General features: G+C 46.9%; 2 protein-coding genes across 3 annotated transcripts in view; one reads left to right on the top strand and one right to left on the bottom strand.

Annotated features, from left to right (window-relative positions):
- Nucleotides 1-2200: 2200 nt before the first annotated feature.
- LOC134340945 (zinc-binding protein A33-like) lies at nt 2201-16953 on the bottom strand. The gene is made up of 6 exons (XM_063038543.1): nt 16512-16953; nt 15763-15858; nt 15107-15340; nt 13661-13683; nt 13455-13573; nt 2201-2890 (listed from the first exon to the last, which is right to left on the bottom strand). Exons 1-6 carry the CDS (start codon nt 16920-16922, stop codon nt 2337-2339), a joined length of 1437 nt encoding a protein of 478 aa, XP_062894613.1. The 5' UTR covers nt 16923-16953; the 3' UTR covers nt 2201-2336.
- Nucleotides 16930-21809, top strand: part of LOC134340926 (oocyte zinc finger protein XlCOF6-like) — a 408299-nt gene continuing 403419 nt past the window's right edge. For both annotated transcript variants that reach the window (XM_063038529.1, XM_063038530.1), the window contains exon 1: nt 16930-19874. The gene's annotated coding sequence lies outside the window, so the exon portion shown is untranslated. The remainder of the gene's footprint in view (nt 19875-21809) is intronic.

The following is a 21809-nucleotide window of genomic DNA, read 5'->3' as shown; positions in this document are numbered from 1 at the left end:
TTGGTGTGATACCAGCACAGGATTTAAGATTGTGTTGTGGTACTGTAAGGCCATCCCCTGTTTCAGCTTTACTGGTTGAAATGGGACAATTGCCCTTACAGGGACAGAGGCTGAAGTTGATATTAACAAATTGGGTTAATTGGAGGGGGCAAAACAATTATCATCCTGTGTTACAGGACAGTTGGGAACATCACAAGAAGATTGATTTTAGTTTTACGTGGCTGGGTTCCGATCACACTGGAAACATGGGTGTATTTGATGATTCAATATGTCCCACTGTAGCTTTCTCGGTAACCCCATTTTGTTTTGTTTTTTTTTTCCCCAATGACTTTAGTTAATTTTAGGTTACACAACTGGATTCTGTTCTTCCTGAGAGTCTGTTGGTTCGTGAGTAAATTGATGACAGTTATTATCATACGGTAACCATTTTTACAGATGGATTGAAACATAATTTAACTGGGAATGTTGGTGTGGCTGCTTTCTTTCTGTGTGTCTGAGTTGCAGGTAATGATAAAGAAATCACTTACCAGCCATTTATGGGTATATGAAGCAGAATTCTTTGTCATCATTACAGTGGGTGGAGGAAATTTGTTCTTGCAAACTTGTAATTTGTTCAGAATCCTTTTCGGATTTGATGAACCTTAAAACAGGTCATTGTAGCAGTGGGTCAGATTAACTGTTGGAAACTCGTCAAGCAGTATTTCATGTACAAAGTTCGGTTTATGTGTCTGCACATTATGGACCCTGCACAGCGCACTGGTGAGGGAAATGATCAGGCTGACTGTTTAGCAACAAAACCTGTTAAAAGTTCAACTGTGGATATAGACCTTCCACTTCGCAAATCAGAAGCTTAGGGGTTGGTAGTGTTAAGAGTTAGGGACTTATGGCAAGACTTGTAGGATACAGGACAGGCACCTTCACAGAATACATAAACCAGTCGGGTTTATGGAAGAAGGGCTAAAGACAAGATTGGAAGAAATTATATTGACACGACTTAGAAATGACCACACGATGTTTAATTATGCCTTGTATCTTATTGGAAAACATCATTCTGGGTCGTGTACATTTTGTCATTATGAAACTGGTAAACACATACTATTTCAGTGTGAAGCAGATATGGCTGAAAAAAAAATCAAATGCAGTCTTCAGTACAATCTTTGGGAGGGGGATGATAGTTTTCAGATAAAAACTTTATTAAGTTAAGGGACTGATTTTAAATTAGTTCACAGTATTGAAAGGGCAAAGGCCTATAATAATGGTAATGTCACAATTATATCGGGGACATCAATATGCAAAGGGTTGGGAAAATGAGGTTGTTGTTAGATCACGATAGGGCATTTGTTGAATGCCTACGAGACGGATTTTTAAAGCAGCTTGTGTTTGGGCCTACTCGGGGAAAGGCCATCTGCGATTGGGTGCTGTGTAATAACCCTGATCTTATTTGGGAGCTGAAAGCAAAGGAACGCTTCGGTGGCAGTGATCATAATATAATTGAATTCATACTTCACTTTGAGAAGGAGAAGCCTCAGTCACATGTATCGGTCTGGCAATGGAATGAAGGGAATTATGGAGGCATGAGAGAGGAGCTTGCCCAGGTGAATTGGAGGAGGATACTGTGGGGATGATCGCTGAACAGAGGTGGCTGACGCATTTGGGAATAGTTTACAAGGCGCAGGAGAGACATGTCCCACAGAAGAATTTCTCAGATGGCAGCGGTGGGAATCCATGGCTGACAAGGGAAGTTAAGGACTGTGTGTTACCTAAGGAAATGACATGTAAGCGAGCAAAGGTGAGTGGGATGTTGAATTATTGGGATGCTCTTAAATCCAACGAAATGCAACAAAAAAAAGCCATAAGAATGTTTAAGATGAAATATGAGGCAACCCAGCCAATAATAAAAATCAGGATACTAAAAGTTAGTTTTCAGTTACATGAAGAGTGAAAGGAAAATGAGAGTTGATATTGGACCACTGGAAAATGATGCTGGTGAGGTGGTGATGGGGGACAAAGAAATGGCAGATGAACTTAATGAACACATTGCATCAATCTTCACTGTCTTTTCCAGTCAGCACGGCCCCCTCTTTTCCAGTCAGCACGGCCCCCACTTGTCCCGTTTAACCTGTCTCAGTGCGAGTGGACTTTAGGACCCGGGGGAGCTCAGGACCCGCCGGCCCGAGGCTGCTGCTGAATCCGCGGTGTTTCTGTTCCGTTGTCGGATACGGTGAACGAGTTGAAATTAACGCATTGATAATTCTCATCTCGTGTTTATTTCACTCTCCGCACATTTATATTTACAGGGAGTTTACTCCTGACGTCGGTCCCGGGACCCGACCCGTTTACAGACCCGGAGCGGAACCGGAGCAGATTCTCAGCCACTGGGTTCCATCCCCAGGCCAGAAGAGAGGATACAGTTTCTCCGTGAATTTATTCCTCGTGAAGGTGTGGAGATGCGACTTGGTCTCCGCGTTGTAAAATGAAACTGTCCCGGACTGGTAATTGAGATAAACTCCCACCCTCCCGGGGATGGGACCGGCAGCGAGACGGGACACAGGGGAGGCGAGAACACTGAACACGTCACAATCCCGATGTAACACGTCACCAACCCGCCTGATGACCCAGAATCCGGTCTCCGGTCTCAGTCTGAACCATCCCTTCCTCTCCACAGACTCTGCGGCGACTCCCAGACACCAGTCCCGATTTCCCGTCACCTCCACCTCCCAGTAATGTCTCCCCGATGTGAATCCCTCCGATCCCAGCACACAAGGCCAGTTTGTGAATCTCTTCCCGGTGTCAGGGAGATTCCTCCGATTCCTGGTCCGTCTCACACTCTTCCGCTCCTCAGACACCTCGAGACACGGATTCGCCGTTTCCACATCCAGGGTGACAGAGACTGGGGGGATAGGAAGAGAATTAGAGTGTGTCCGGGGATCGGGGGTGAGACTCGGGCAGCGCGGCCCCGGGGATCGTGGGGGGGGGGGTGGAGACTCGGGCAGCGCGGCCCCGGGGATCGGTGGAAAGGCCTCTGCCGCAGTCGGGTGGCCGACACGAACCTTTCCCGTGGTTTGATCCGACCAAAGCGGATGGACAACTAATATCTCCCCAAGGGGTTTCCGCTGGACGGAGAGCAGAGATGTCGCGATCAAGCAGACACAAAATGCTGGAGGAACCGAGCGGGTCAGGCAGGATGTGTGCAGGGAGATGGGCAGTCTACGTTTCAGGTCAACATCTTCCCCCAAGAACAGAAATAAATAGGGGAGGTAGACAGCAGAAACGAGTCCGGAAAAGCGGTGGATTAAAATGGGAAAGGGGTGGGAGAATCCATTTAAACTGGAGGTCACAAAGGCCCATCGGCCCAACTCGTTCGTGCCGACTAACTTGCTTTAATGAGCAAGTCCCATTTGCCCATTATTCCTTTCACCTTTTCTTATCCACGTCCCTGCCAAGATGTATTTTAAAACATTCTCCCTGTACCCATCTCTACAGCTGACAACGGCCCGGTGTAAACAGAGATAACCCTCTTCCCTATCCACTCTACCATGAATTTTAGTGTCATCCACAAACCTACTGACGATGTCACCTACAACATCACCCAAATCATTAATATAAATGACAAACAACCGCGGACCCAGCACCGACCTCTGCAGGTCACAGGCCTCCAGTCCTCTGCGTTTAAGAGACACTTGGACAGACACTTCAATAGGCAAGGCACAGAAGGAGACTGACCTAATGCCGGTCAATGGGGTGAATGTAGATGGGTAAATCGGTCAGCACAGAGGTGAAGGGTCGAATGGCACATTTCTATGCTGAACGGCGATGGCTCTGTGAACTGAATAGCTAAAAACCCCCAACCCCCCTCTCCCTACGGGTGCTGAGAATTCCAAACAGACGGTGACCCCTGACCCTTGACTCCTCACAGGGGAAACATCCTCCCTGTATCCTGCCTGTTGAGCCCTGAAATATTTTTTTTTGTTCCCTGAGATCTCCTCTGATTCTTTCTGAACAGGGAACAGAGAACATAGAACAGTACAGCACAGGAACAGGCCCTTCATTCCATGTTAACATTCATTTGTGAGTGTGAAGTGTGAAGTGGGGGAGTGTGAAGGTTCGAGACAGTAAAGGAGGTGATAATGGGAACCAGCAGGGGAGAGATGAACGGCAGATTGAACCAGAACCAGGTGTGGGAGGGGTGGAAAGCCTGTGGGTGAACTGTGTGTGTAGACGTAACGAGAAGCTGGAGGGGGACAAAGATGGAGATGAGGATCTCTTTGTCCCCTTTTCTCACAACCCTATCACCCGCAGCCCCTCGTCAGGACAGGGGGAGAATTAGCAGGGACCCTTAAGCAACACGGGTTCTGATGCAAGGTTTCATCCCAAACGGTCAACTCCAGTCTTTGTTGTTCTGCAATTATCTCTGCTGGTGTCCCCTTCCTCATGCCTCTGTAACTGACTTTGCTCCCCTTTAATACTGATACTTCTGACTTTATCTCCCTGTCAATCTCTGGGGTGAATTCTATCATTTTATGATCACTGCTTCCTAAAGATTCTTTTACCTTAGTCTTCCAAATCATATCTAGTTCATTATACAAAACCCACTCTGTTCTCAGAGGCATTTTACAAATTCCCTCTCCTGGAATGCAGCACCAACATGATTTTCCCAATCTACCTGCATTGTGAAACCCCCCATTCCAACCGTCACCTTGCACTTTTTTCCGTCTCCTGGTGTGATTTGTATCCCATTTCGACCCTGGCTACCATTTGGAGGTCTGTATATAATTACCATCAGGGTCTTTTTACCCTTGCAGTTTCTTAACTCTACCCTCAATGACTCAACATCTTTCAATCCTATGTCACCTCTCTCTGAGGATTTGATTTCATTTTTTTTTAAACAACGGACCTTCCGCATCCCCTCTGCCTACCTGCCTGTCCTTTGAATACAAGGTGTATCGTTGAATGTTGAACTTCAAGCCAGGATCTCCTTTCAGCCACAACTCAGTGATGCCAACAACGTTGTACCTGCCAATCTCTACCTGTGCTACAACATCATCTTCCTTATTCCGTATACTGGAGCATTCAAATATAACACCTTCAGTCCTGTATTCATCAGCCTATTCGACACTGTCCACAGGAACTTAAGCAAGGTCTTTGATGTCGATGACAGACCACGCTGGGGGTATTGTCTGCATTTCCGGTTCCCTGAATATGAGGAAATATAGAAAACATACAGCACAATACAGGCCCTTCGGCCCACAAAGCTGTGCCGAACATGTCCCTACCTTAAAACTACCTAGGCATGTAGCCATTCAGGAGTCTCTGAAATGACCCAATCGTTTCCGTCTGCACCACTGTCACCGGCAGCCCATTTCACGCACTCACTATCTCTGCATAAAAAAACTTACCTCTGACATCTCCTCTGTACCTACTTCCAAGCACCTTAAAACTGTGCCCTTTCGTGCTAGCCATTTCAGCACTGGGGAAAAGCCTCTGGCTGTCCACACGATCAATGCCTCTGATTATCTTGTACACCTCTAACAGATCACCTCTCATCCTCTGTCGCTCCAAGGTGAAAAGGTCGAGTTCACTCAACCTATTTTCAGAAGGCATACTCCCCAAAACAGGTAACATCCTTGTAAATCTCCTTTGCACCCTTTCTATGATTTCCATGTCATTCCTGTAATTGTAGTAATTTGACCAGAACTGAGCACAGTACTCCAAGTGGGGTCTGACCAGGGTCCTATATAGCTGCAACATTACCTCTCGGCTCTTAAACTCAATCCCACGATTGATGAAGGCCAATGCACCGTCTGCCTTCTTAACCATAGAGTCAACCCGTGTAGGATGTCATTACACTGGACAGGAAGGTTCAGGAGGATGTTACCGGGACTGGGGGGTTTGGATTAAAAGTGGAGAGTGGATAAGCTTGAGCTATTTCGCTGTAGTGTAGGGCGTTGAGGGATGACCCCTTATCGAGGTAAATACATTCACAACGGGCTGAGATAAAGTGAGTCTTTTTCTGAGAAATGGGAGTACAGAACCAGAGGGCTCAGATAGAAAGTGAGAGGGGAAATTTTTTATGAGGGATCTATGGGGTCACATTCTCACAGAGTGTGAGGTGGGCAGGTGGAATTTGCTGTCAGATGCTGTAGAAACAGGTAAAATTAAAATATTTTAAAATATATTTGTACAGGTACATGTATAGAAAATGGTGAAAGGGATTTGTGACAAACACACACAAATGGGACATGCTCAGGAAGACACCTCAGTCTAGCAGATGGATGAAGTGGGCCGTGGGTTCAAACCCTCCCAGATCATCCTCCTGAGGAATCTCACCCTGGAGTCTGTCTGTGAACTGTTGATGTGACGTCACGTCAGAGGGCAGCTCAGTGCACAGAACAGACAGACTGGGTAAGGACGGCAGATTTCATTCCTGAATGAGAATTTGTGCCTGTTTCTTTGACCGTGTGTCACGCTCTGATATGCGTGTGTGTGTGTGTGTGTGTGTGTTGATTGTGGTGAATATCAGTGTGTTTGTGTGTACACATTGCAGGAGAGTGTGCACATTGAAATATTTGTATGTCACAGTGTGTCATCACATGTCTGGTGTGTGCTGACAATGTGTGACATGTGTGAGTTGTTTAAGTAAGCAAATTACCATGTCTGAAGAGAATAGTTTACAGGTTACTCAGGGAAATAACAACATACATTGCTGAGACTCTGACTACAATCTGCCAATTCCTCTTGTGTATGTGTGTGGAGGAGTTTTGCCAGGCTGCTTATGCTGTGTGAGCTTCTCCTTAGGTGAAATCTTGAAAGATGTCAATGCTGGTTGGTGTGTCTGTTCTCATTCTCATAATGCTTCAATGTTGTGGTCTGATAACCATAAGCGCATAAGATATAGGAGCAGAATTAGGCCATTTGGCCCATCGAGTCTGCTCCGCCTTTCAATCATGGCTGATCCTTTTTTTCTCCGCTTCAACCCCAACTCCCTGGCCTTCTCCTCACAACCTTTGATACTGTGTCCAAACTCTGTTTCTAAATAGACGCCCCTCTATCTTTAGGCTGTGCCCTCTTGTCCTAGACTCCCCCACCATGGGAAACATCTTTTCCACATCTACTCTATCTTAGCCTTTCAACATTCAAGAGGTTTCAATGAGATCCCCCCTCATCTAGCAAGATCAACAACACCCTGGCGAAGCTACTGACCCAGCTGGAGATCACCGTGCCAAAACTGCTTCTTAAACTCTGGACCGCACCAGGACCCGACCAGCGAGGCCTGGTCTGAGGCCCACCACATTCCAGGAGACCCACGGCCTGCTACCGTGCCGGAATGCTTGGAGACGTGGCCCATTACGACCAGCACCTCTCCGGAGCAGACGACCACACAGAACTGACGGCGGAGACCTCAAGTAGCCCCAGACACTTCCCTGGAGCAACCGCCGTAAAGCCCCGTTGGTGGACATCCACAGCTGCCAGAAGTGAGGCCTCCGCCACCGCCCTTGGAAATTGAGCCCGAGGCTCGGCTAGAGCGGAGGCCTCTGCGACCGTGACTCAGCTCACGGACCTATTTCAGCCAGGAGCCCGGACCTCCGGGATTAAGTGTCGGCTTCGGGGCCTGACCCAATCGATAGCCCGGGCCCCCGGCAGCTGGAAGTGGCAGCGGAGCCTCCCCCGTCACTCGGCCCGACCCGGAGCGCCCGATGACGCGACCTGCCGATCGATCCCCGTGGGACACGTCCACCAACCTCAAAGAGCTGCCAACAACACACTGCATCGATGGAAATCTGGAAAGATGCACTATTTACCGAGGAAGCGTAGGAAAAGAGCTGGGTGGCTGGTCAGATTGCAGCTGAGGAGCTTCAGGACCCCTATGCTCACCTTCCTACCTGCTAATGTGCAAGCCATAGAGAACAAGGTGGACGATCTTAAAGGGAGACTCACCTACTGCAGGGAGATGCTGAACTGCTGCGTATTCTGTTTCACTGAGACTTGGCTCTCCCCTGCCATCCCCGACTGTGCCATCTGACCAGAGGGATTTTCGATCCATCGGATTGACCGCACGGCGTCTTCGGGCAAGACGTTACAGCAGGGGACTTTAACTAGGCCAACCTCAGAAAGGCACTGCCAAAGTTATACCAACATGTCTCCTGCCCCACCAGAGGCCTGAATATACTTGGCCACTGCTACAGAGAAGTCAAGGATGCCTACCGTTCCGTCCCATGACCGCACTTTGGAAAATCGGACCATCAGGCCATACTCCTCCTCCCGGCTTACAAACAGAAGCCGAAGCGGGAGGTCATGGTGACAAAAGTGGTGTCACATTGGACGAAGGAAATGGATGAGGTCCTCCGTGACTGCTTTGAATCGGTGGACTGGTTAGTATTCAAGGACTCGGCAGCTAACCTTGATGAGTATGCCTCAGCTGTCACAGACTTTATTTGGAAATGCAAGGAGGACTGTGTGTCTCGCAAGACGATCCGGGTATTCCCTAACCGGAAACCTTGGATGAATTATGAGGTCAAGTCCCTTTTGAAAGCTAGAGCTGCAGCTTTTAGGTCCGGGGATACCAGTCGCTACACGGAAGCCCAGGCTAATCAGAAGGATGCCAGTAGAATATGGCAGGGTCTAAATGAGATCACTGGGTGCAAAGAAAAAGCTGGGAATATCAATAACTGTGGCGCTTCTCTTCCTGATGAACTTAACATATTCTGCACAAGATTAGAACAGAAGAGGAGCGTCCCACTCCCTCCGGATGAACCGGACCTGGCGGCATGAAGATTCATTGTCACCGAGGAGGACGTTAGAAAGGCCTTCCTGAGGATAAATCCAAGGAAGGCGACGGGCCCAGATGGCTTCCTGGCACGGGTTCTCCGGGCCTGTGCAAGCAAGCTAGCTGGAGTGTTTGCTGACATCTTCAACTGCTCCTTGCTTCAGTCTAAGATCCTCTCAAGTTTTAAGAAGGCAACGATAATCCCAGTGCTGAAGAAGAGCAAGGTGGGCATGCCTGAATGACTATCGACCTGTGGCTCTGACATCAATTGCTATGAAGTGCTTCGAGAGATTGGTTATGGCACACATCAACCATAGCCTACCGGTCAACCTCGACGCTTTGCAATTCGCCTACCGGAGCAACAGGTCAACGGCAGATGCCACCTCTCTGGCCCTACATTCCTCCTTAGAACACCTGGAGAATAAAGACACATACGTAAGGCTGCTTTTCATTGACTACAGCTCTGCCTTTAATACCATCATGCCAAATAAACTGACTCCTAAGCTCCGGAACTTGGGCCTGAGCACTCAGATCTGCAGCTGGATCTTCAACTTCCTCACAGACAGGACCCAGGCTGTAAAAATAGGGGAAAAGCTCTCCTCTACAATCACCCTGAGCACCAGTGCCCCACAAGGCTGTGTACTCAGCCCCCTGCTGTACTCACTGTACACCCATAATTGTGTAGTCAAATTTCCATCGATCTCAATATATAAGTTTGTTGACGACACAACAATTGTAGGCAGTATCTCGGGTAATGATGAGTTTGAGTACAGAGAGGAAATTAAGAACCTGGGGGCATGCTGCGAAGACAATAACCTATCCCTCAGCGTTAGCAAAACAAAGGAATTGGTTGTTGTCTTCAGAAGGAGTAGCGGACCACACGACCCCATTTACATCAGTGGTGCGCAAGTGGAAGAGGTCAAAAGCTTTAAGTTTCTCGGGGTCAATATCACAAATGACCTGACTTGGTCCAACCAAGCAGATCCACTGCCAAGAAGGCCCACCAGCGCCTTTACTTCCTGAGAAAGCTCAAGAAATTTGGCCTGTCCCCTAAAACAGGATGCACCATAGAAAGCATTCTTCTAGGGTGCATCACAACCTGGTATGGAAGTTGTCCTGTCCAAGACCGAAAGAAGCTGCAGAAGATCGTGACACAGCGCAGTGCATCACACAAACCAATCTTCCATCCGTGGACTCAATTTACACCGCACGCTGTCGCAGCAGTGCTGCCAGGATAATCAAGGACACGACACACCCAGCCAACACACTTTTCGTCGCTCTTCCCTCCGGGAGAAGGCTCAGGAGCTTGAAGACTCTTAGGGCCAGATTTGGGAACAGCTTCTTTCCAACTGTGATAAGACTGCTGAACGGATCCTGACCCGGACCTGGGCCATACAATCCAAATATCCAGACCTGTCTCTCGGTTATTTTGCACTACCCTACGTTCCATTTTCAATCTTCTATTTATGATTTATAATTTAAATTTTTAATATTTACTATCTATTTGTAATCCAGGGAGCGGGAAGTGCAGAATCAAATATCGCTGTGATGATTGTACGTTCTAGTATCAATTGTTTGGCGACAATAAAGTATAAAGTATCTTTCTAAATTACCGCGAGTACAGGCACAGAGCTATCAAACGTTTCAAGTCTGATAACCCTTTCATTCCCGGAATCATCCTTGTGAACCTCCTCTGAACACTCTACGATACCAGCACATCTTTTCTTAGCTGAGGAGCCCAAAACTGTTCACAATACTCAGAGTAAGGCCTCACCAGTGCCTTATAAATCCTCAGCATGACATCCCTGCTCTTGTATTCTAACCCCATGAACTGAATGCTAACATTGGATTTACATTCATCACAACTGACTCTACCTGCAAGTTAACCTTTAGGTTGTTCTGCAGAAGGACTCCCAGGTCCATTTGCATCTCAGATTTTTGGATTTTCTCCCTATTTAAAATAATCTTAATATTATGTCTCCTACCAAAGTACATGACTATGGATTTTCCAGCATTGTGTATCATTTGCCACTTTCTTGCCCATTCTCCTCATCCAAGTCCTTCCACAGCCTACCTGTTTCCTCAACACTACCGGCCCCTCCACCAATCTTAGTATATGCCAACGTGTCCTATCTTGTCCAGTATCACCAAGTATTCCATAACCTCATACTTAACAATTGACTCTAATGTCTTCCCACCCACAGAGGTGAGGCTAACTGGTCTATAACTTCATTTCTGCTGCCTTCCTCCTGACTTAGAGTTGAGTGACATTTGTAATTTCCAGTCCTCTAGCACCATACCAGAGCCCAATGATTTTTGAAAGATCATTGCTAATGCCACCACAATGTCTGCTGCTACCTCTTTCAGAACACGAGGGTGCAGTTCATCTGGTCTGAGTGACTCATGTCCCTTTTTGAGCCCCTTCTCCCGTGTAACAGTAACTGCACTCACTTCTCTTCCCTCGCACCCTTCAACACCTGACACAGTGCTCATGTCTTCCACAGTGAAGACTGATGAAAATACTCATTTAGTTCATCTGTCATCTCTTTGTCCCCTGTTATTATATATCTGGCCTCATTTTCTAGCGGTCCTATATCCACTCTCATCTCTTTTTAATTTTCACTTTGTTGTATGCCCACTCTTTTACATTTACATTAGCTTGTCTTCCCTTATCAGCCACGATTGTACTATTTTGCCATTTGAGTATTTATTTATTTTTGGAATATATCTATCCTTCATCTTCCTCATTGCCCCAGAGTCTGACAGCATTTCTACTCTGCTCTCATCCCGGACAACATCTCCCTCCAATTTACTTTGGCCAACTCCTTCCTCAGACCACTGTAATTTACAAATGTAATTTACTCCTCTGGAATACAATAGTGTCAGACTTTACTTTATCCTTATTAAATTTCAAGTTGAACTCAGTCATGTTGTAAGCATTGCCTCTTAAGGGTTCTTTCCGAAGATATCACCTCCTGTTCAATACATAACATCCAATCCAGTAGAGCTGTTCCCCGAGTAGGCTCAACGTCAAACTGCACTAAAAAGCCATCATGTAGCATTCAACAAATTCGCTCTCTTGAGATCCATTACCAACCTAATGCCCCTAATTGACCTGCATGTTGAAATCTCCCATGACTATTATAACATTGTCCTTTTCATCGGCCTTTTCTATTTCCAGTTGTAATCTGTGGTCCACATCCAGCTACTGTTGGGATCCTGTATATGACTGTCATCAGTGTCATTTTCACTTTTGCAGTTCCTTCACTCAACCCACAAGGATTCAATATCTTCCAATCCTATGTCACATCTTTCTACCGATTTACCAGCAGAACCACACCAACCCCTCTGTCTACCTTACTATACCACCGATACATTGTGTAACCTTGGACATTCAGCTCCCAACTACAACCATCCTTCAGCCATGATTCAGTGATGGCCACAACATCATACCTGACAATCTGTAATAGTGCAACAAGATCATCCACCTTATTTTTTATACTCTGTGGATTGAGATATAACGCTTTGGGTACTGTATTTGCTACCCTTTTTGATTCTGCATCCCTAATGCACTGATACTCACCTTGCTGGCTGCAGTTTTGTCCTCGCATCTGTCAGCCCTAAATCACAGTCTGACTACACTCTGTCTTTGCATTTTTACCATCCCAGTCCTATCCCTTAAGTCATTCCTGACCACGCCCCAACCAGCAAATTAGTTTAAACCCTCAACCCTCCCCAATAGCTCTATCAAACCTTTCTGTGAGAATATCGTTCTCCCTCGGGTCCAGGTGCAACCCATCCCTTTTGAGCAGGTCATTTCTCCACCAGAAGAGATCCCAATAATCCAAAATCCTGAAGCCCTGTCCCCTGCATCAGCTTCTCAGCCATCTCTAATCTGCCAAATTATCCTGTTTCTACCCTCACCAGCACGAGGCACAGGCAGCAATCCAGAAATTACAACCCTGGAGGTACTGCTCTGAGCTTCCTACCAAGCTCTCCAAATTCTATTTTCAGGACTTCTTTGTTTTTACCTCCAACATCATTGGTCCCAAAATGTACCAAGATATCTGACTCTTTTCCCTGTCTATCTAAAATTATGTAGACACAATCCCAGGTGTCCCTGACCCTGACACCTTGGAGGCAACATACCATTCGGGTGTCCCGTTCACGTCTACAGATTCTCCTGTCTGTTCCCCTGATGATTGAGTCCCCAGTCACTACCGCTCCCCTCTTCTGCCTCTAACAACAAGAGAGTTGCTCACTGAAGGGGGAAGGGGGAAGACCTGCGTCAGTCAGAGTCTGCACTCACAGGCACATGAAGGACTTGTGTATTTTTCTGACAATCCCAGTCACCACCCGCTTTTATTCTCTACAGTATCATAAAATCAGTATTAATTTCCCAGCTCCTGTGGTAGGATTCAAACTCATGTCTTGGCGTGTTGGTGCAGTGTGCCTGGGATCAGGACCCAGTGGTTCATCTGCCAGTCCCGTGTATTGGTTGTATTGTGACCCTGTGCTGGTGTGTTCAGGGGTCTGACATCTCCAGCTGACCACGTGACAGTGATGCCTCCCAGTCGGTGGGGTTGATGTGGAATAAACTTCAGCCCGTTATTATAGACAATCTTTGCCTCAAATTAGAACTTAATTGTGATCTCACAAACAAGGAGAAATTAACCTTTGTAAGTTTTACCTCGATTAATCACATCAAATATTTCTCTCAGCACTGTGTTCAGCAAATAGGGGTGATCGAATCTTTCAACCGATGGGGTCTCATCTGTCACTGACAATTCCTGGACATCGTCACTAATTCTGTAAATATTAAACTGCTGGTTATAAACTGCAATTCTGAACTGTTTTAGAAATCCATCCAGGGTTTCAGTAAAGAGCAGGTCCTACCCCCTGTTCCGTCGAGCTTCCTCCTGAAATAAATAAAAACAAAAATCTGGTTAGACTTGGACTTACCGTCCACATCCTGAATGTCATCCAAATCATGAAAAGGTGCTGAAAATTCCCACTCCCGCAGTCATTCACACACACACAAACAACGCAGAACCATGGTGTAAATTACAGGGAATGTTTCTGAAAATTAGATCATTACTGAGAGGATGAAATTTACAGGAAAGACAGGACAGGTTCTGCATTTTCATCTGGACAAGAGGTCAGAATGATGAGATGGAACAATTTAAGATCAGTGATGGATTTGATTGTGTGCATCTGGGGCAAGTATCTATTATGAGCAGATGAAATTCCAGATGGATTTGAATAAATTCCGTAAGAAATTTAGTGAAGAGGATGTGGATCTCACTGCCACAGGAGTGGTTGAAGTGGAACAGCAGAGATTGGATGTCATGGGGAAACTGGATAAACACGAGGGACCAGGGAGTTCAGGCACTGTTGCTGGGTGTGGTGAGTAGGTGGGAGGAGGTTTGTGAAGCAGGGAAACTGATAGGAGAAGATAGACCAAATGGCTTGTTTATGTTGGAGAATGGGATATAATCCCATGTGAAATTTATCTGAGAAAGTAAAGAGACATTGAAAGTGTCCCTAATCTGATGGAAACAGGACAGAGAGAATAAATCTGAAGTGTGTGGGTCACATTCTTCGTTCTCACTGATTGACAGAGAGGTCCTCACATCCACCATACCAGAAACGCTCACAGCCTGTGACTGGAACTGGGTGTTAATGGGAGTTTTAGAGGATATTTAATAGGTAATTAAGGGCACAGTCAGCAACTCTGTGTTATTTTCAAAGTAAATCATTTCAGTGCAGATTACAGTCTGTCCTGGGATGTACAGAAGTTGTGGAAATCCAGTTCTGGGACAACAACAACCCTGAATAGTTTCATCAATTGTCTGGTGAGAAACAGTTTGCTGCCATTTGTAAATGCTGTGTGTAGGAGCAATGCATCTGTTTTCTGTCTGCAATGTATTTTGTGTTGTGTATTTATTATGGTAACACTTCACGTGAGTGGGGCGTGGTAATAGAGAATGGAATAAGTTACATATTCGAACCTTGTTCTCAAAAGTTTTGAGCTGGGGACGGACGGATGTCATATCTTTCTTGACCATACGTTGCAGCCTAACTTATGATTTATAATGCTTAAGATTCATTGCTTCCAGATTGTATGTTGCTAACAGAGGATCGAATACATATCTTAGACATTTTGGAACGTCATCATTGGAGTGATTGGAGGGCGCGTCATTCAAGTATAACAATCTGTGTGAGGTTGCCTGCAGCGGCAATTGATTTGTTAGAACTGGTCACTGTGCTGTGTTTATTTCAAATATACCACTGTTCATTTAGTGCCCTTTGGCAGGAACAAATTGAGATATAATCCCTCACCTTGAGAAATATCACACTGTCGTTTTGATCCATCTGTTCCTTTATCTTTGAGATTTCCTCCTGAATAAACCTGATATTCTCTTGAATCTCTCGAAGATGTTTCTCCATAGGGTTTAGAATCCTCTCCTCTTCTTCCCTGACATCCCTGAGTACGCTGTGCTCTTTCTCGGTGATAATCTGGCGCAGTTCAGCAAACTGGGATGTGATGTGGGTCTGAACACTGTGTGACTGTTCCTGTTGAATGAGAGGTGAAGATTAATTTACTCTATTGTTGTGTTGTGTTTCTGTATGACATTAAGGAGACCATTTGGTCCACTGAAGTCCATGCTAGTTCTGAGACCATTCCAGTCTACCCCATTCCCACATGTTTTTTTTTCTGAAACCAATTATCCCTCATTGACACTTTAATACCCATCTGATTCACATACAACCTTCCCCACCTTCACAGGGTTAATTGTAATTAACCATTCATCCAGCATGTTCTTGAGATGTGTCTGAAACTGTCGCGGTCACAGGGAGAACATGCAAACTCTACACAGACAGCACCAGGGGTCAGGATCGAACCCAGGTCACTGGAGCTGCGATACTCTGCTATTCTGCATCAAAGGGAGCAAAACTATACAATAATATCAGAAATTCCACTCAGGAAGCCTCACCCGAACTCCAGAAATCTTCTCTTTCTGTTGCTGCTCCTTTTCCAGGAAGTCTGATTTCTTTTTTGTGAGAGAGTCTAAGGAAGATTTTAGCTGATCCTGGAAGTCAGAGAGCAAAGGAAATTTAAAAAAAATGGATCAAAATAAACAGGCGAACAAACCCGATTATCATACACAAAATGCCGGAGGAACTCAGCATCTCTGCAGGGAAATAAACAGTCGGTGTTTCGGGATGAGACCCCTCATTGGGACTGGGAAGGAATGGGGCAGAAGCCAGAATAAAAAGGTTGGGGATGAGAACCAGCTGACAGGTGACGGGTGAGACAACGTGAGGGGGAACGTGGGGGAGGTGATGAAGTAAGAAGCTGAGAGAGGACAGGTGGAAAAGACAAAGAGCTGAAGAAGGAATCTAGTTCGAGAGGACAATTGAAACGGGAGGAATTCGGACTGTTTGGGCCCCTGAATGGTGACGAGGGAGGAGGTGTAGGAGTCAGGTGTAGCACATGTCCCGCTTGCAGGTATCGGTGTCAGGAGGGAGATCAGTGGGACGGAGCGAGTGGATAAGGAAGTTAATGATCTCTATAGAGAGCGGAGAGTTGTGGAAGTGACATGGCGGTGGGATGTGCTTGGTGGTAGAGATGGTGAAAGATGCGGAGAATGATATGTTGGTTATGGAGGCTCGTGTGTTTGTAGGTAGCACTTTGGAGATTCAGTTGACGATGGGGTCAGTATCAAATTCAGGTTAGTTTTACCTTGTAGAACTTAACAGCTTCTTTAATCGGCAGGAAGCGGTGCTCTCTGTGTTCCTGCGCAACTGCACAGATCACACAGATCAGTGTCTTGTCCGTTTCACAGAACAGCTTCAGTTCTTCCTCATGTTCCTCGCAGTGAAGTTTACTTTCCTTCCCTTTCGGATTCAGGTTTAAATTTCGAAATTTTTCAGCCAGTTTTGCTAAGGCCCGACTGGCCCTGAGGGTGCGGTCAGTAAATACCTCTCTACACTCCGGGCAGGAGTTTCTCTCCTCCCTTTCCCAATACTGTGTGATACAAGAGCGACAGAAGTTGTGTCCGCACTCCAGTGACACCGGATCGGTGAAGAAATCCAGGCAGGTGGAACAAATTGCCTCCTCGCTCAAACTCTCGACCTGTCCTTTCGAAGCCATGTTAACTCGCGGCACTTCCTGATTCAGAACGCTGCCGATCCCCTGCAGTACCGCGATTGTCCACTACAGGCGCTGCAGACTCAGCGAATGAGCATTACGTTACTGCCTGTGATTTCCATACCAGGGTGGGATCGGAAACACATAAACTGGTCGGAAATAAACACTTGGCCATGGACTGCCCAAGCCCGGCTGCAAAAAGAGGATGGTGGGCATGGGGCTAGTAATCACAGTGCGACAGATACTACAGGGAACGCTGGAGAGCCGCTGTTGGCCTGTGCGCCACTAGGCGTGATGGGCGAAGGAAGAAGCAGAACAGAAATGAAGCCGGAGAGAAGAGCCTGGTTCAGTCTGAGGCAGGACTGAAAAGGGACAAGTTCTGAAAAGAGAGGCACAAGAGACTGCAGATGCTGGAATCTCGAGTCAGAAATATGATGCTGGAGGAGCTGAGGGGGTCAGGCAGCATCTGTGGAGAGGAATGTGCAATCGACTTTCCGGGTCGGGATCCTTCATCTGGACTGTCTCAACCCGAAATGCCTGACCTGATGAGTAATTCCAGCAGCTCGTTTTTATTTTTCTCCAGGTCTAAAGAGAGTAAGGCTTGGGTGCAAAACGGTGGCAAATATTGAAAGCAACTATTAAATGAGTTAATGCCATGAAGCTGGGGTTATGGAGAGAATATTGTGCTTTGAGGAGACAGATGAAGTGGTAATGACCGACCTGTGACTACAGGGGGGAAAAAAAGCACAGGACCGGATATTCAACGTCACAGAGAGCAAAACATTATTTTTTTCGGTGACGTCCTGATTTCAACAGCCCTTCGTGAGAGAAACTTCGTGACTTAACGCATGTCCATCCCGGCTCCAATGGAAGGCCCGGTCTCCCTCACTCAGCCCAGAAGTTGAATGTTATTATGGTGACTAATGTCCATATAGATATTCACAGGGATAAACCGTTCAGTGCCTTTACCCAGTCATTTCACATTCTTTGTCAGTGTGGTATTTAGTGCTAGTTTACATTCGATAAAACCGATAGGACTGTTGTCGCTCATGTGGCCCCTGGGGTGGTTCACTACGACAATAATTGAGAAGCTTCCTCAGCTAACCCGGCCCCTCCCTGTCCAGGATCAGGGGGACCCTGCAGTTTCAATGCTGTCCCTGCAGCCTGGAATGTGCCGGTCGGCAACATTCCTGTACGACACAGGTTCCCAACCTTTTCCATGCCATGGATCAATGTCATTAACCGTGGACCCCAGGGTGGGAACATCAGCTCTACGGACATCTCGATGTGATGACAGACCAACAGGCTTGGGGGGTCTTTCACCGAGTTGATGATCTTCCAGCAGCACTTAATGTCCGTCTTTCTGTGCGTCCAGGGAACAGCCCGAAGATCAGTGAGCCTTCTGTCACGCAGCTGCTGTGGCACAGGCCCTTGCATCTTTCTCCACATATCTTCCCCAGCCCACAGTCCGCAAAGAGGTGAGTGACCGTCTCGTCTCCACTGCAGTAATCTCGGGGCAGCGCGCTGTGGGAGTGATCTCCGGGCATACAGCAAGGATCAGACTGGGAGGGCCCTCTCGCCGCCAGCCAGGTAAGGTCTTGGTGCCCGTTGGTGAGATCTGGTAGTGAGGTATTCTGCCAGATGGTCTGGACTGTCTGCTCAGCGAACCACTCCATTGTGTCCATTCAGTCCTTCTCCTGCAGTAACTGCAGCACATTCCGTGCTGACCACTGTCTGATGTTCTTGTGGTCAAAGCTGCTGGTCTGAAAGAACTGTATCCAACTTCATTATCACAAGGTTCACATGGAGAAGCTTCCTGATTGTGACAGACACAGTCTCACAGGGTATTTACAGGGTAGGGGCAGGAATGATATTTCTCCCCGGCTGGGGTGTGGAACCAGGGGTCACAGACTCAAAATCCGAGGTCACCTCAGCAGGACTGAGATGCGGAAACATTTCCTCACACAGAGCGCGGTGAATCTTTTGAATTTTCTCTGCAAGGATTCTAAATTCAAACCACAAATTTCGGGGCTCGGCGATGTTCGGAACGTTGAAGGAAAGTGGCGTTGAGGTCAAAGATCAACCATGTTCTGAGTGAGGGGCAGAACAGCGCAAGGGGCCGAATGGCAACGCCTGCTCTTGTTTCTTATTTTCTAAAGCACGAGATTACCTTTGCGCCTTGTTCTCCCTTGGCCTTCAGCCTGTCGGATTGCATAGGCGAGCGGTGAGAGCTCCAGAGATCCACCAGCAGACGCTGAGGTTATTTCATGTTCTCGTTATTTATCGATATTTATTTATATTTGCATTTTCACAGTTTGTTACCTTCAGCACTCTGGTTGATCTTTCACTGCCTGATTTTGCTGTGGTTACTATTCTATACTTTTTTCTAAGTTTTTCTGCAGGAAAATGATTCTCGGGGTTGTACGTGGTGATTTATATGTACTCGGATAATAAAATTTACTTTTAAATTTGAGTTTCGGGGAACTTCCTTTGATTCTGAAAACAAACTGAGACTGACATCTCCAGCTCCCAGTAGCAGCCCGTTCTCAGACACACTCACAGCCAATCAGCGATCACTTCTGGGAGAAGGATGCTCTCATTGGCTGAGGGGAGTCAGTGGGCGGGACGCTGAGCGCTGGAAGCGGGCCGGAGTCTGGAACCGGGACCGAGTGAGGCCGGAGACCGGGAGCTGCGCCGCGGGTTTCGGCTGCAACACCGGCCGGTCCTGAATCCTTTCGAAGGCAGAGCTGAAGAGACTGGCGGAGATTCTGTGAGATGTTTCAGCTGCACGGAGGGTGCCCGGCGTTTCCCCGCTGAGGCCTGTTGTCTGGACTCGTTACCTGTTGCTGGGAGACGGGAGCTGCCCCGCAGCGGCTGCCGATGGATCTCCGGAGCTCTCACCGCTCCCCTGTGCAATCCGAATGGCTGAAATCCAAGGGAGAACAAGGCACAAAGGTAAACTCGTGCTTTAGAAAATAAGAAACAGGAGCAGGCGTGGTCATTCGGCCCGTTGCGCCTGTTCTACCCTTTCCTCAGAATACACCCGATCTTTGACCTCAGCGCCACTTTCCTGCAACATTCCCAGCATCGCAGAGCCCCTAAATTTGGCTTTTGAATTTAGAAAACTTGTGAAGAAAATTCCAAATATTCACCACAATCTGGGTGAGGAAATTACTCCGCACCCTGTCAAAACCCTGTGAAACTGTGTCTGTCTCAGTCAGACCACCTCTTATTTCTCTAGTTTTGAGACAGGCCCAGTCAATGTAATCTCTCTGAGGACACAACCACAACCCTGAAATCAATCTGGGAAAATTCTTCATTCCCTTTATCCCATAGACTGTCTCTGGGAAGGAGACCAGACCTGTGCACAGTGTTCCATGTAGGCCCTCAACAGGACCCCACATACCTTCAGAGGAGCTTTGTATTCTTGTATTAGACCATGAGACCATTTTCCCTGTCATGTCTGCTCGCTATTTCATCACGGCTGATCCATTTTTCCTGTCTGCAGCTACAGTATCTCCTGCCGCACCCCCCACCCCGTATCCCGTTATGCCCTGACCAATCAAAAATCAATCAACCTCTGTCTTCAATATGCATAATGACTTGGCCTCCCAAGCTGCCTGGGGCAAAGATTTCCACAGACTCAGTTCTCTCTGCTACAGAAATTCCTCCTTATCTCCGTTCCAAAAGGACGCCCCTCTATTTTGAGGCTATGTCCTCTAGTCTTAGACCCGCCCACCAGAGGAAACATCTTCTCCACATTCACTCCATGACGGTCCTTCAGGATTCAATAGGTTTCAATTAGGGTACCCTTCAGTCTTCTGAATTCCAGTGAATTCAGGCCCAGAGCCAGCGAACGATTTTCATACAACAAGCCATTTAATCCTGGAATCATTTTCATGAACCGCATTTGAACCCTTTCCAGTTTCAGCACACCCTTTCCAAGATAAGGGACACAAAACTGCCCTCAGTACTCCAAGTGAGGCCTCACCAGTGCTTTATAAAAACTCAACATTACATCTTTGCATTTATAGTCTCGTCCTCTTCAAATGAATGGTGACAACACATATGCCTTCCTCACCACAGACTCCTGCAAATTAACCTTCAGGGAATCCTGCACAGGGACTCCCAAATCCCTTTGCATCTCAGTTTGTGAATTTTCTCTCCATTTAGAAAATAGTCCATTAGACTAATAGACAATGGACAATAGGTGCAGGAGTAGGCCATTCGGCCCTTCCAGCCAGCACCACCATTCACTGTGATCATGGCTGATCATCCACTATCAGTATCCAGTTCCTACCTTATCCCCATAACCTTTGATTCCACTATCTTTAAGAGCTCTATCCATCCCTTTTTTGAAAGCATCCAGAGACTTGGCCTCCACAGCCTTCTGGGGCAGAGCATTCCATATATCCACCCCTCTCTGGGTGAAAAAGTTTTTCCTCAACATTCTAAATGGCCTACTCCTAATTCTTAAACTGTGGCCTCTGATTCTGGACTCAGCCATCAGTGGGAACCTGCTTCCTGCCTGCAGTGTGTCCAATCCCTTAATAATCTTATATGTTTCAATAAGATCCCTTCTCAGCCTTCTAAATTCCAGAGTATACAAGCCCAGTTGCTCCAATCTTTCAACATATGACAGACCCACCATCCTGGGAATTAACCTTGTGAACCTACGCTGCACTCCCTCAATAGCAAGAATGTCCTTCCTCAAATCTGGAGACCAAAACTGCACACAGTACTCCAGGTGGGGTCTCACCGGGGCCCTGTACAGCTGCAGAAGGACCTCTTTGCTCTTATACTCAATTCCCCTTGTTATGAAAGCCAGCATGCCATTAGCTTTCTTCACTGCCTGCTGTACTTGCATGCTTGCTTTCAGTGACTGATGTA

The sequence above is a fragment of the Mobula hypostoma genome, chromosome X2, assembly GCF_963921235.1.
Source record: "Mobula hypostoma chromosome X2, sMobHyp1.1, whole genome shotgun sequence".
In the NCBI taxonomy this organism is placed as follows: Eukaryota; Metazoa; Chordata; class Chondrichthyes; order Myliobatiformes; family Myliobatidae; genus Mobula; species Mobula hypostoma.
Note: the sequence above shows the minus strand (reverse complement) of the source record. Positions and strands in the feature narration are given on the sequence as shown.

Excerpts from the sequence above, each read along its gene's own strand:
- LOC134340945 (XM_063038543.1), bottom strand. The coding sequence starts at position 16,922 with ATGGCTTCGAAAGGACAGGTCGAGAGTTTGAGCGAGGAGGCAATTTGT. Across the intron at positions 15,341-15,762 it reads AGAAGATTTCTGGAGTTCGG|GAACAGTCACACAGTGTTCA; the intron begins GTGAGGCTTCCT and ends CTCATTCAACAG. Across the intron at positions 2,891-13,454 it reads ATTTGATGTGATTAATCGAG|TCTCTGTCACCCTGGATGTG; the intron begins GTAAAACTTACA and ends CTATCCCCCCAG.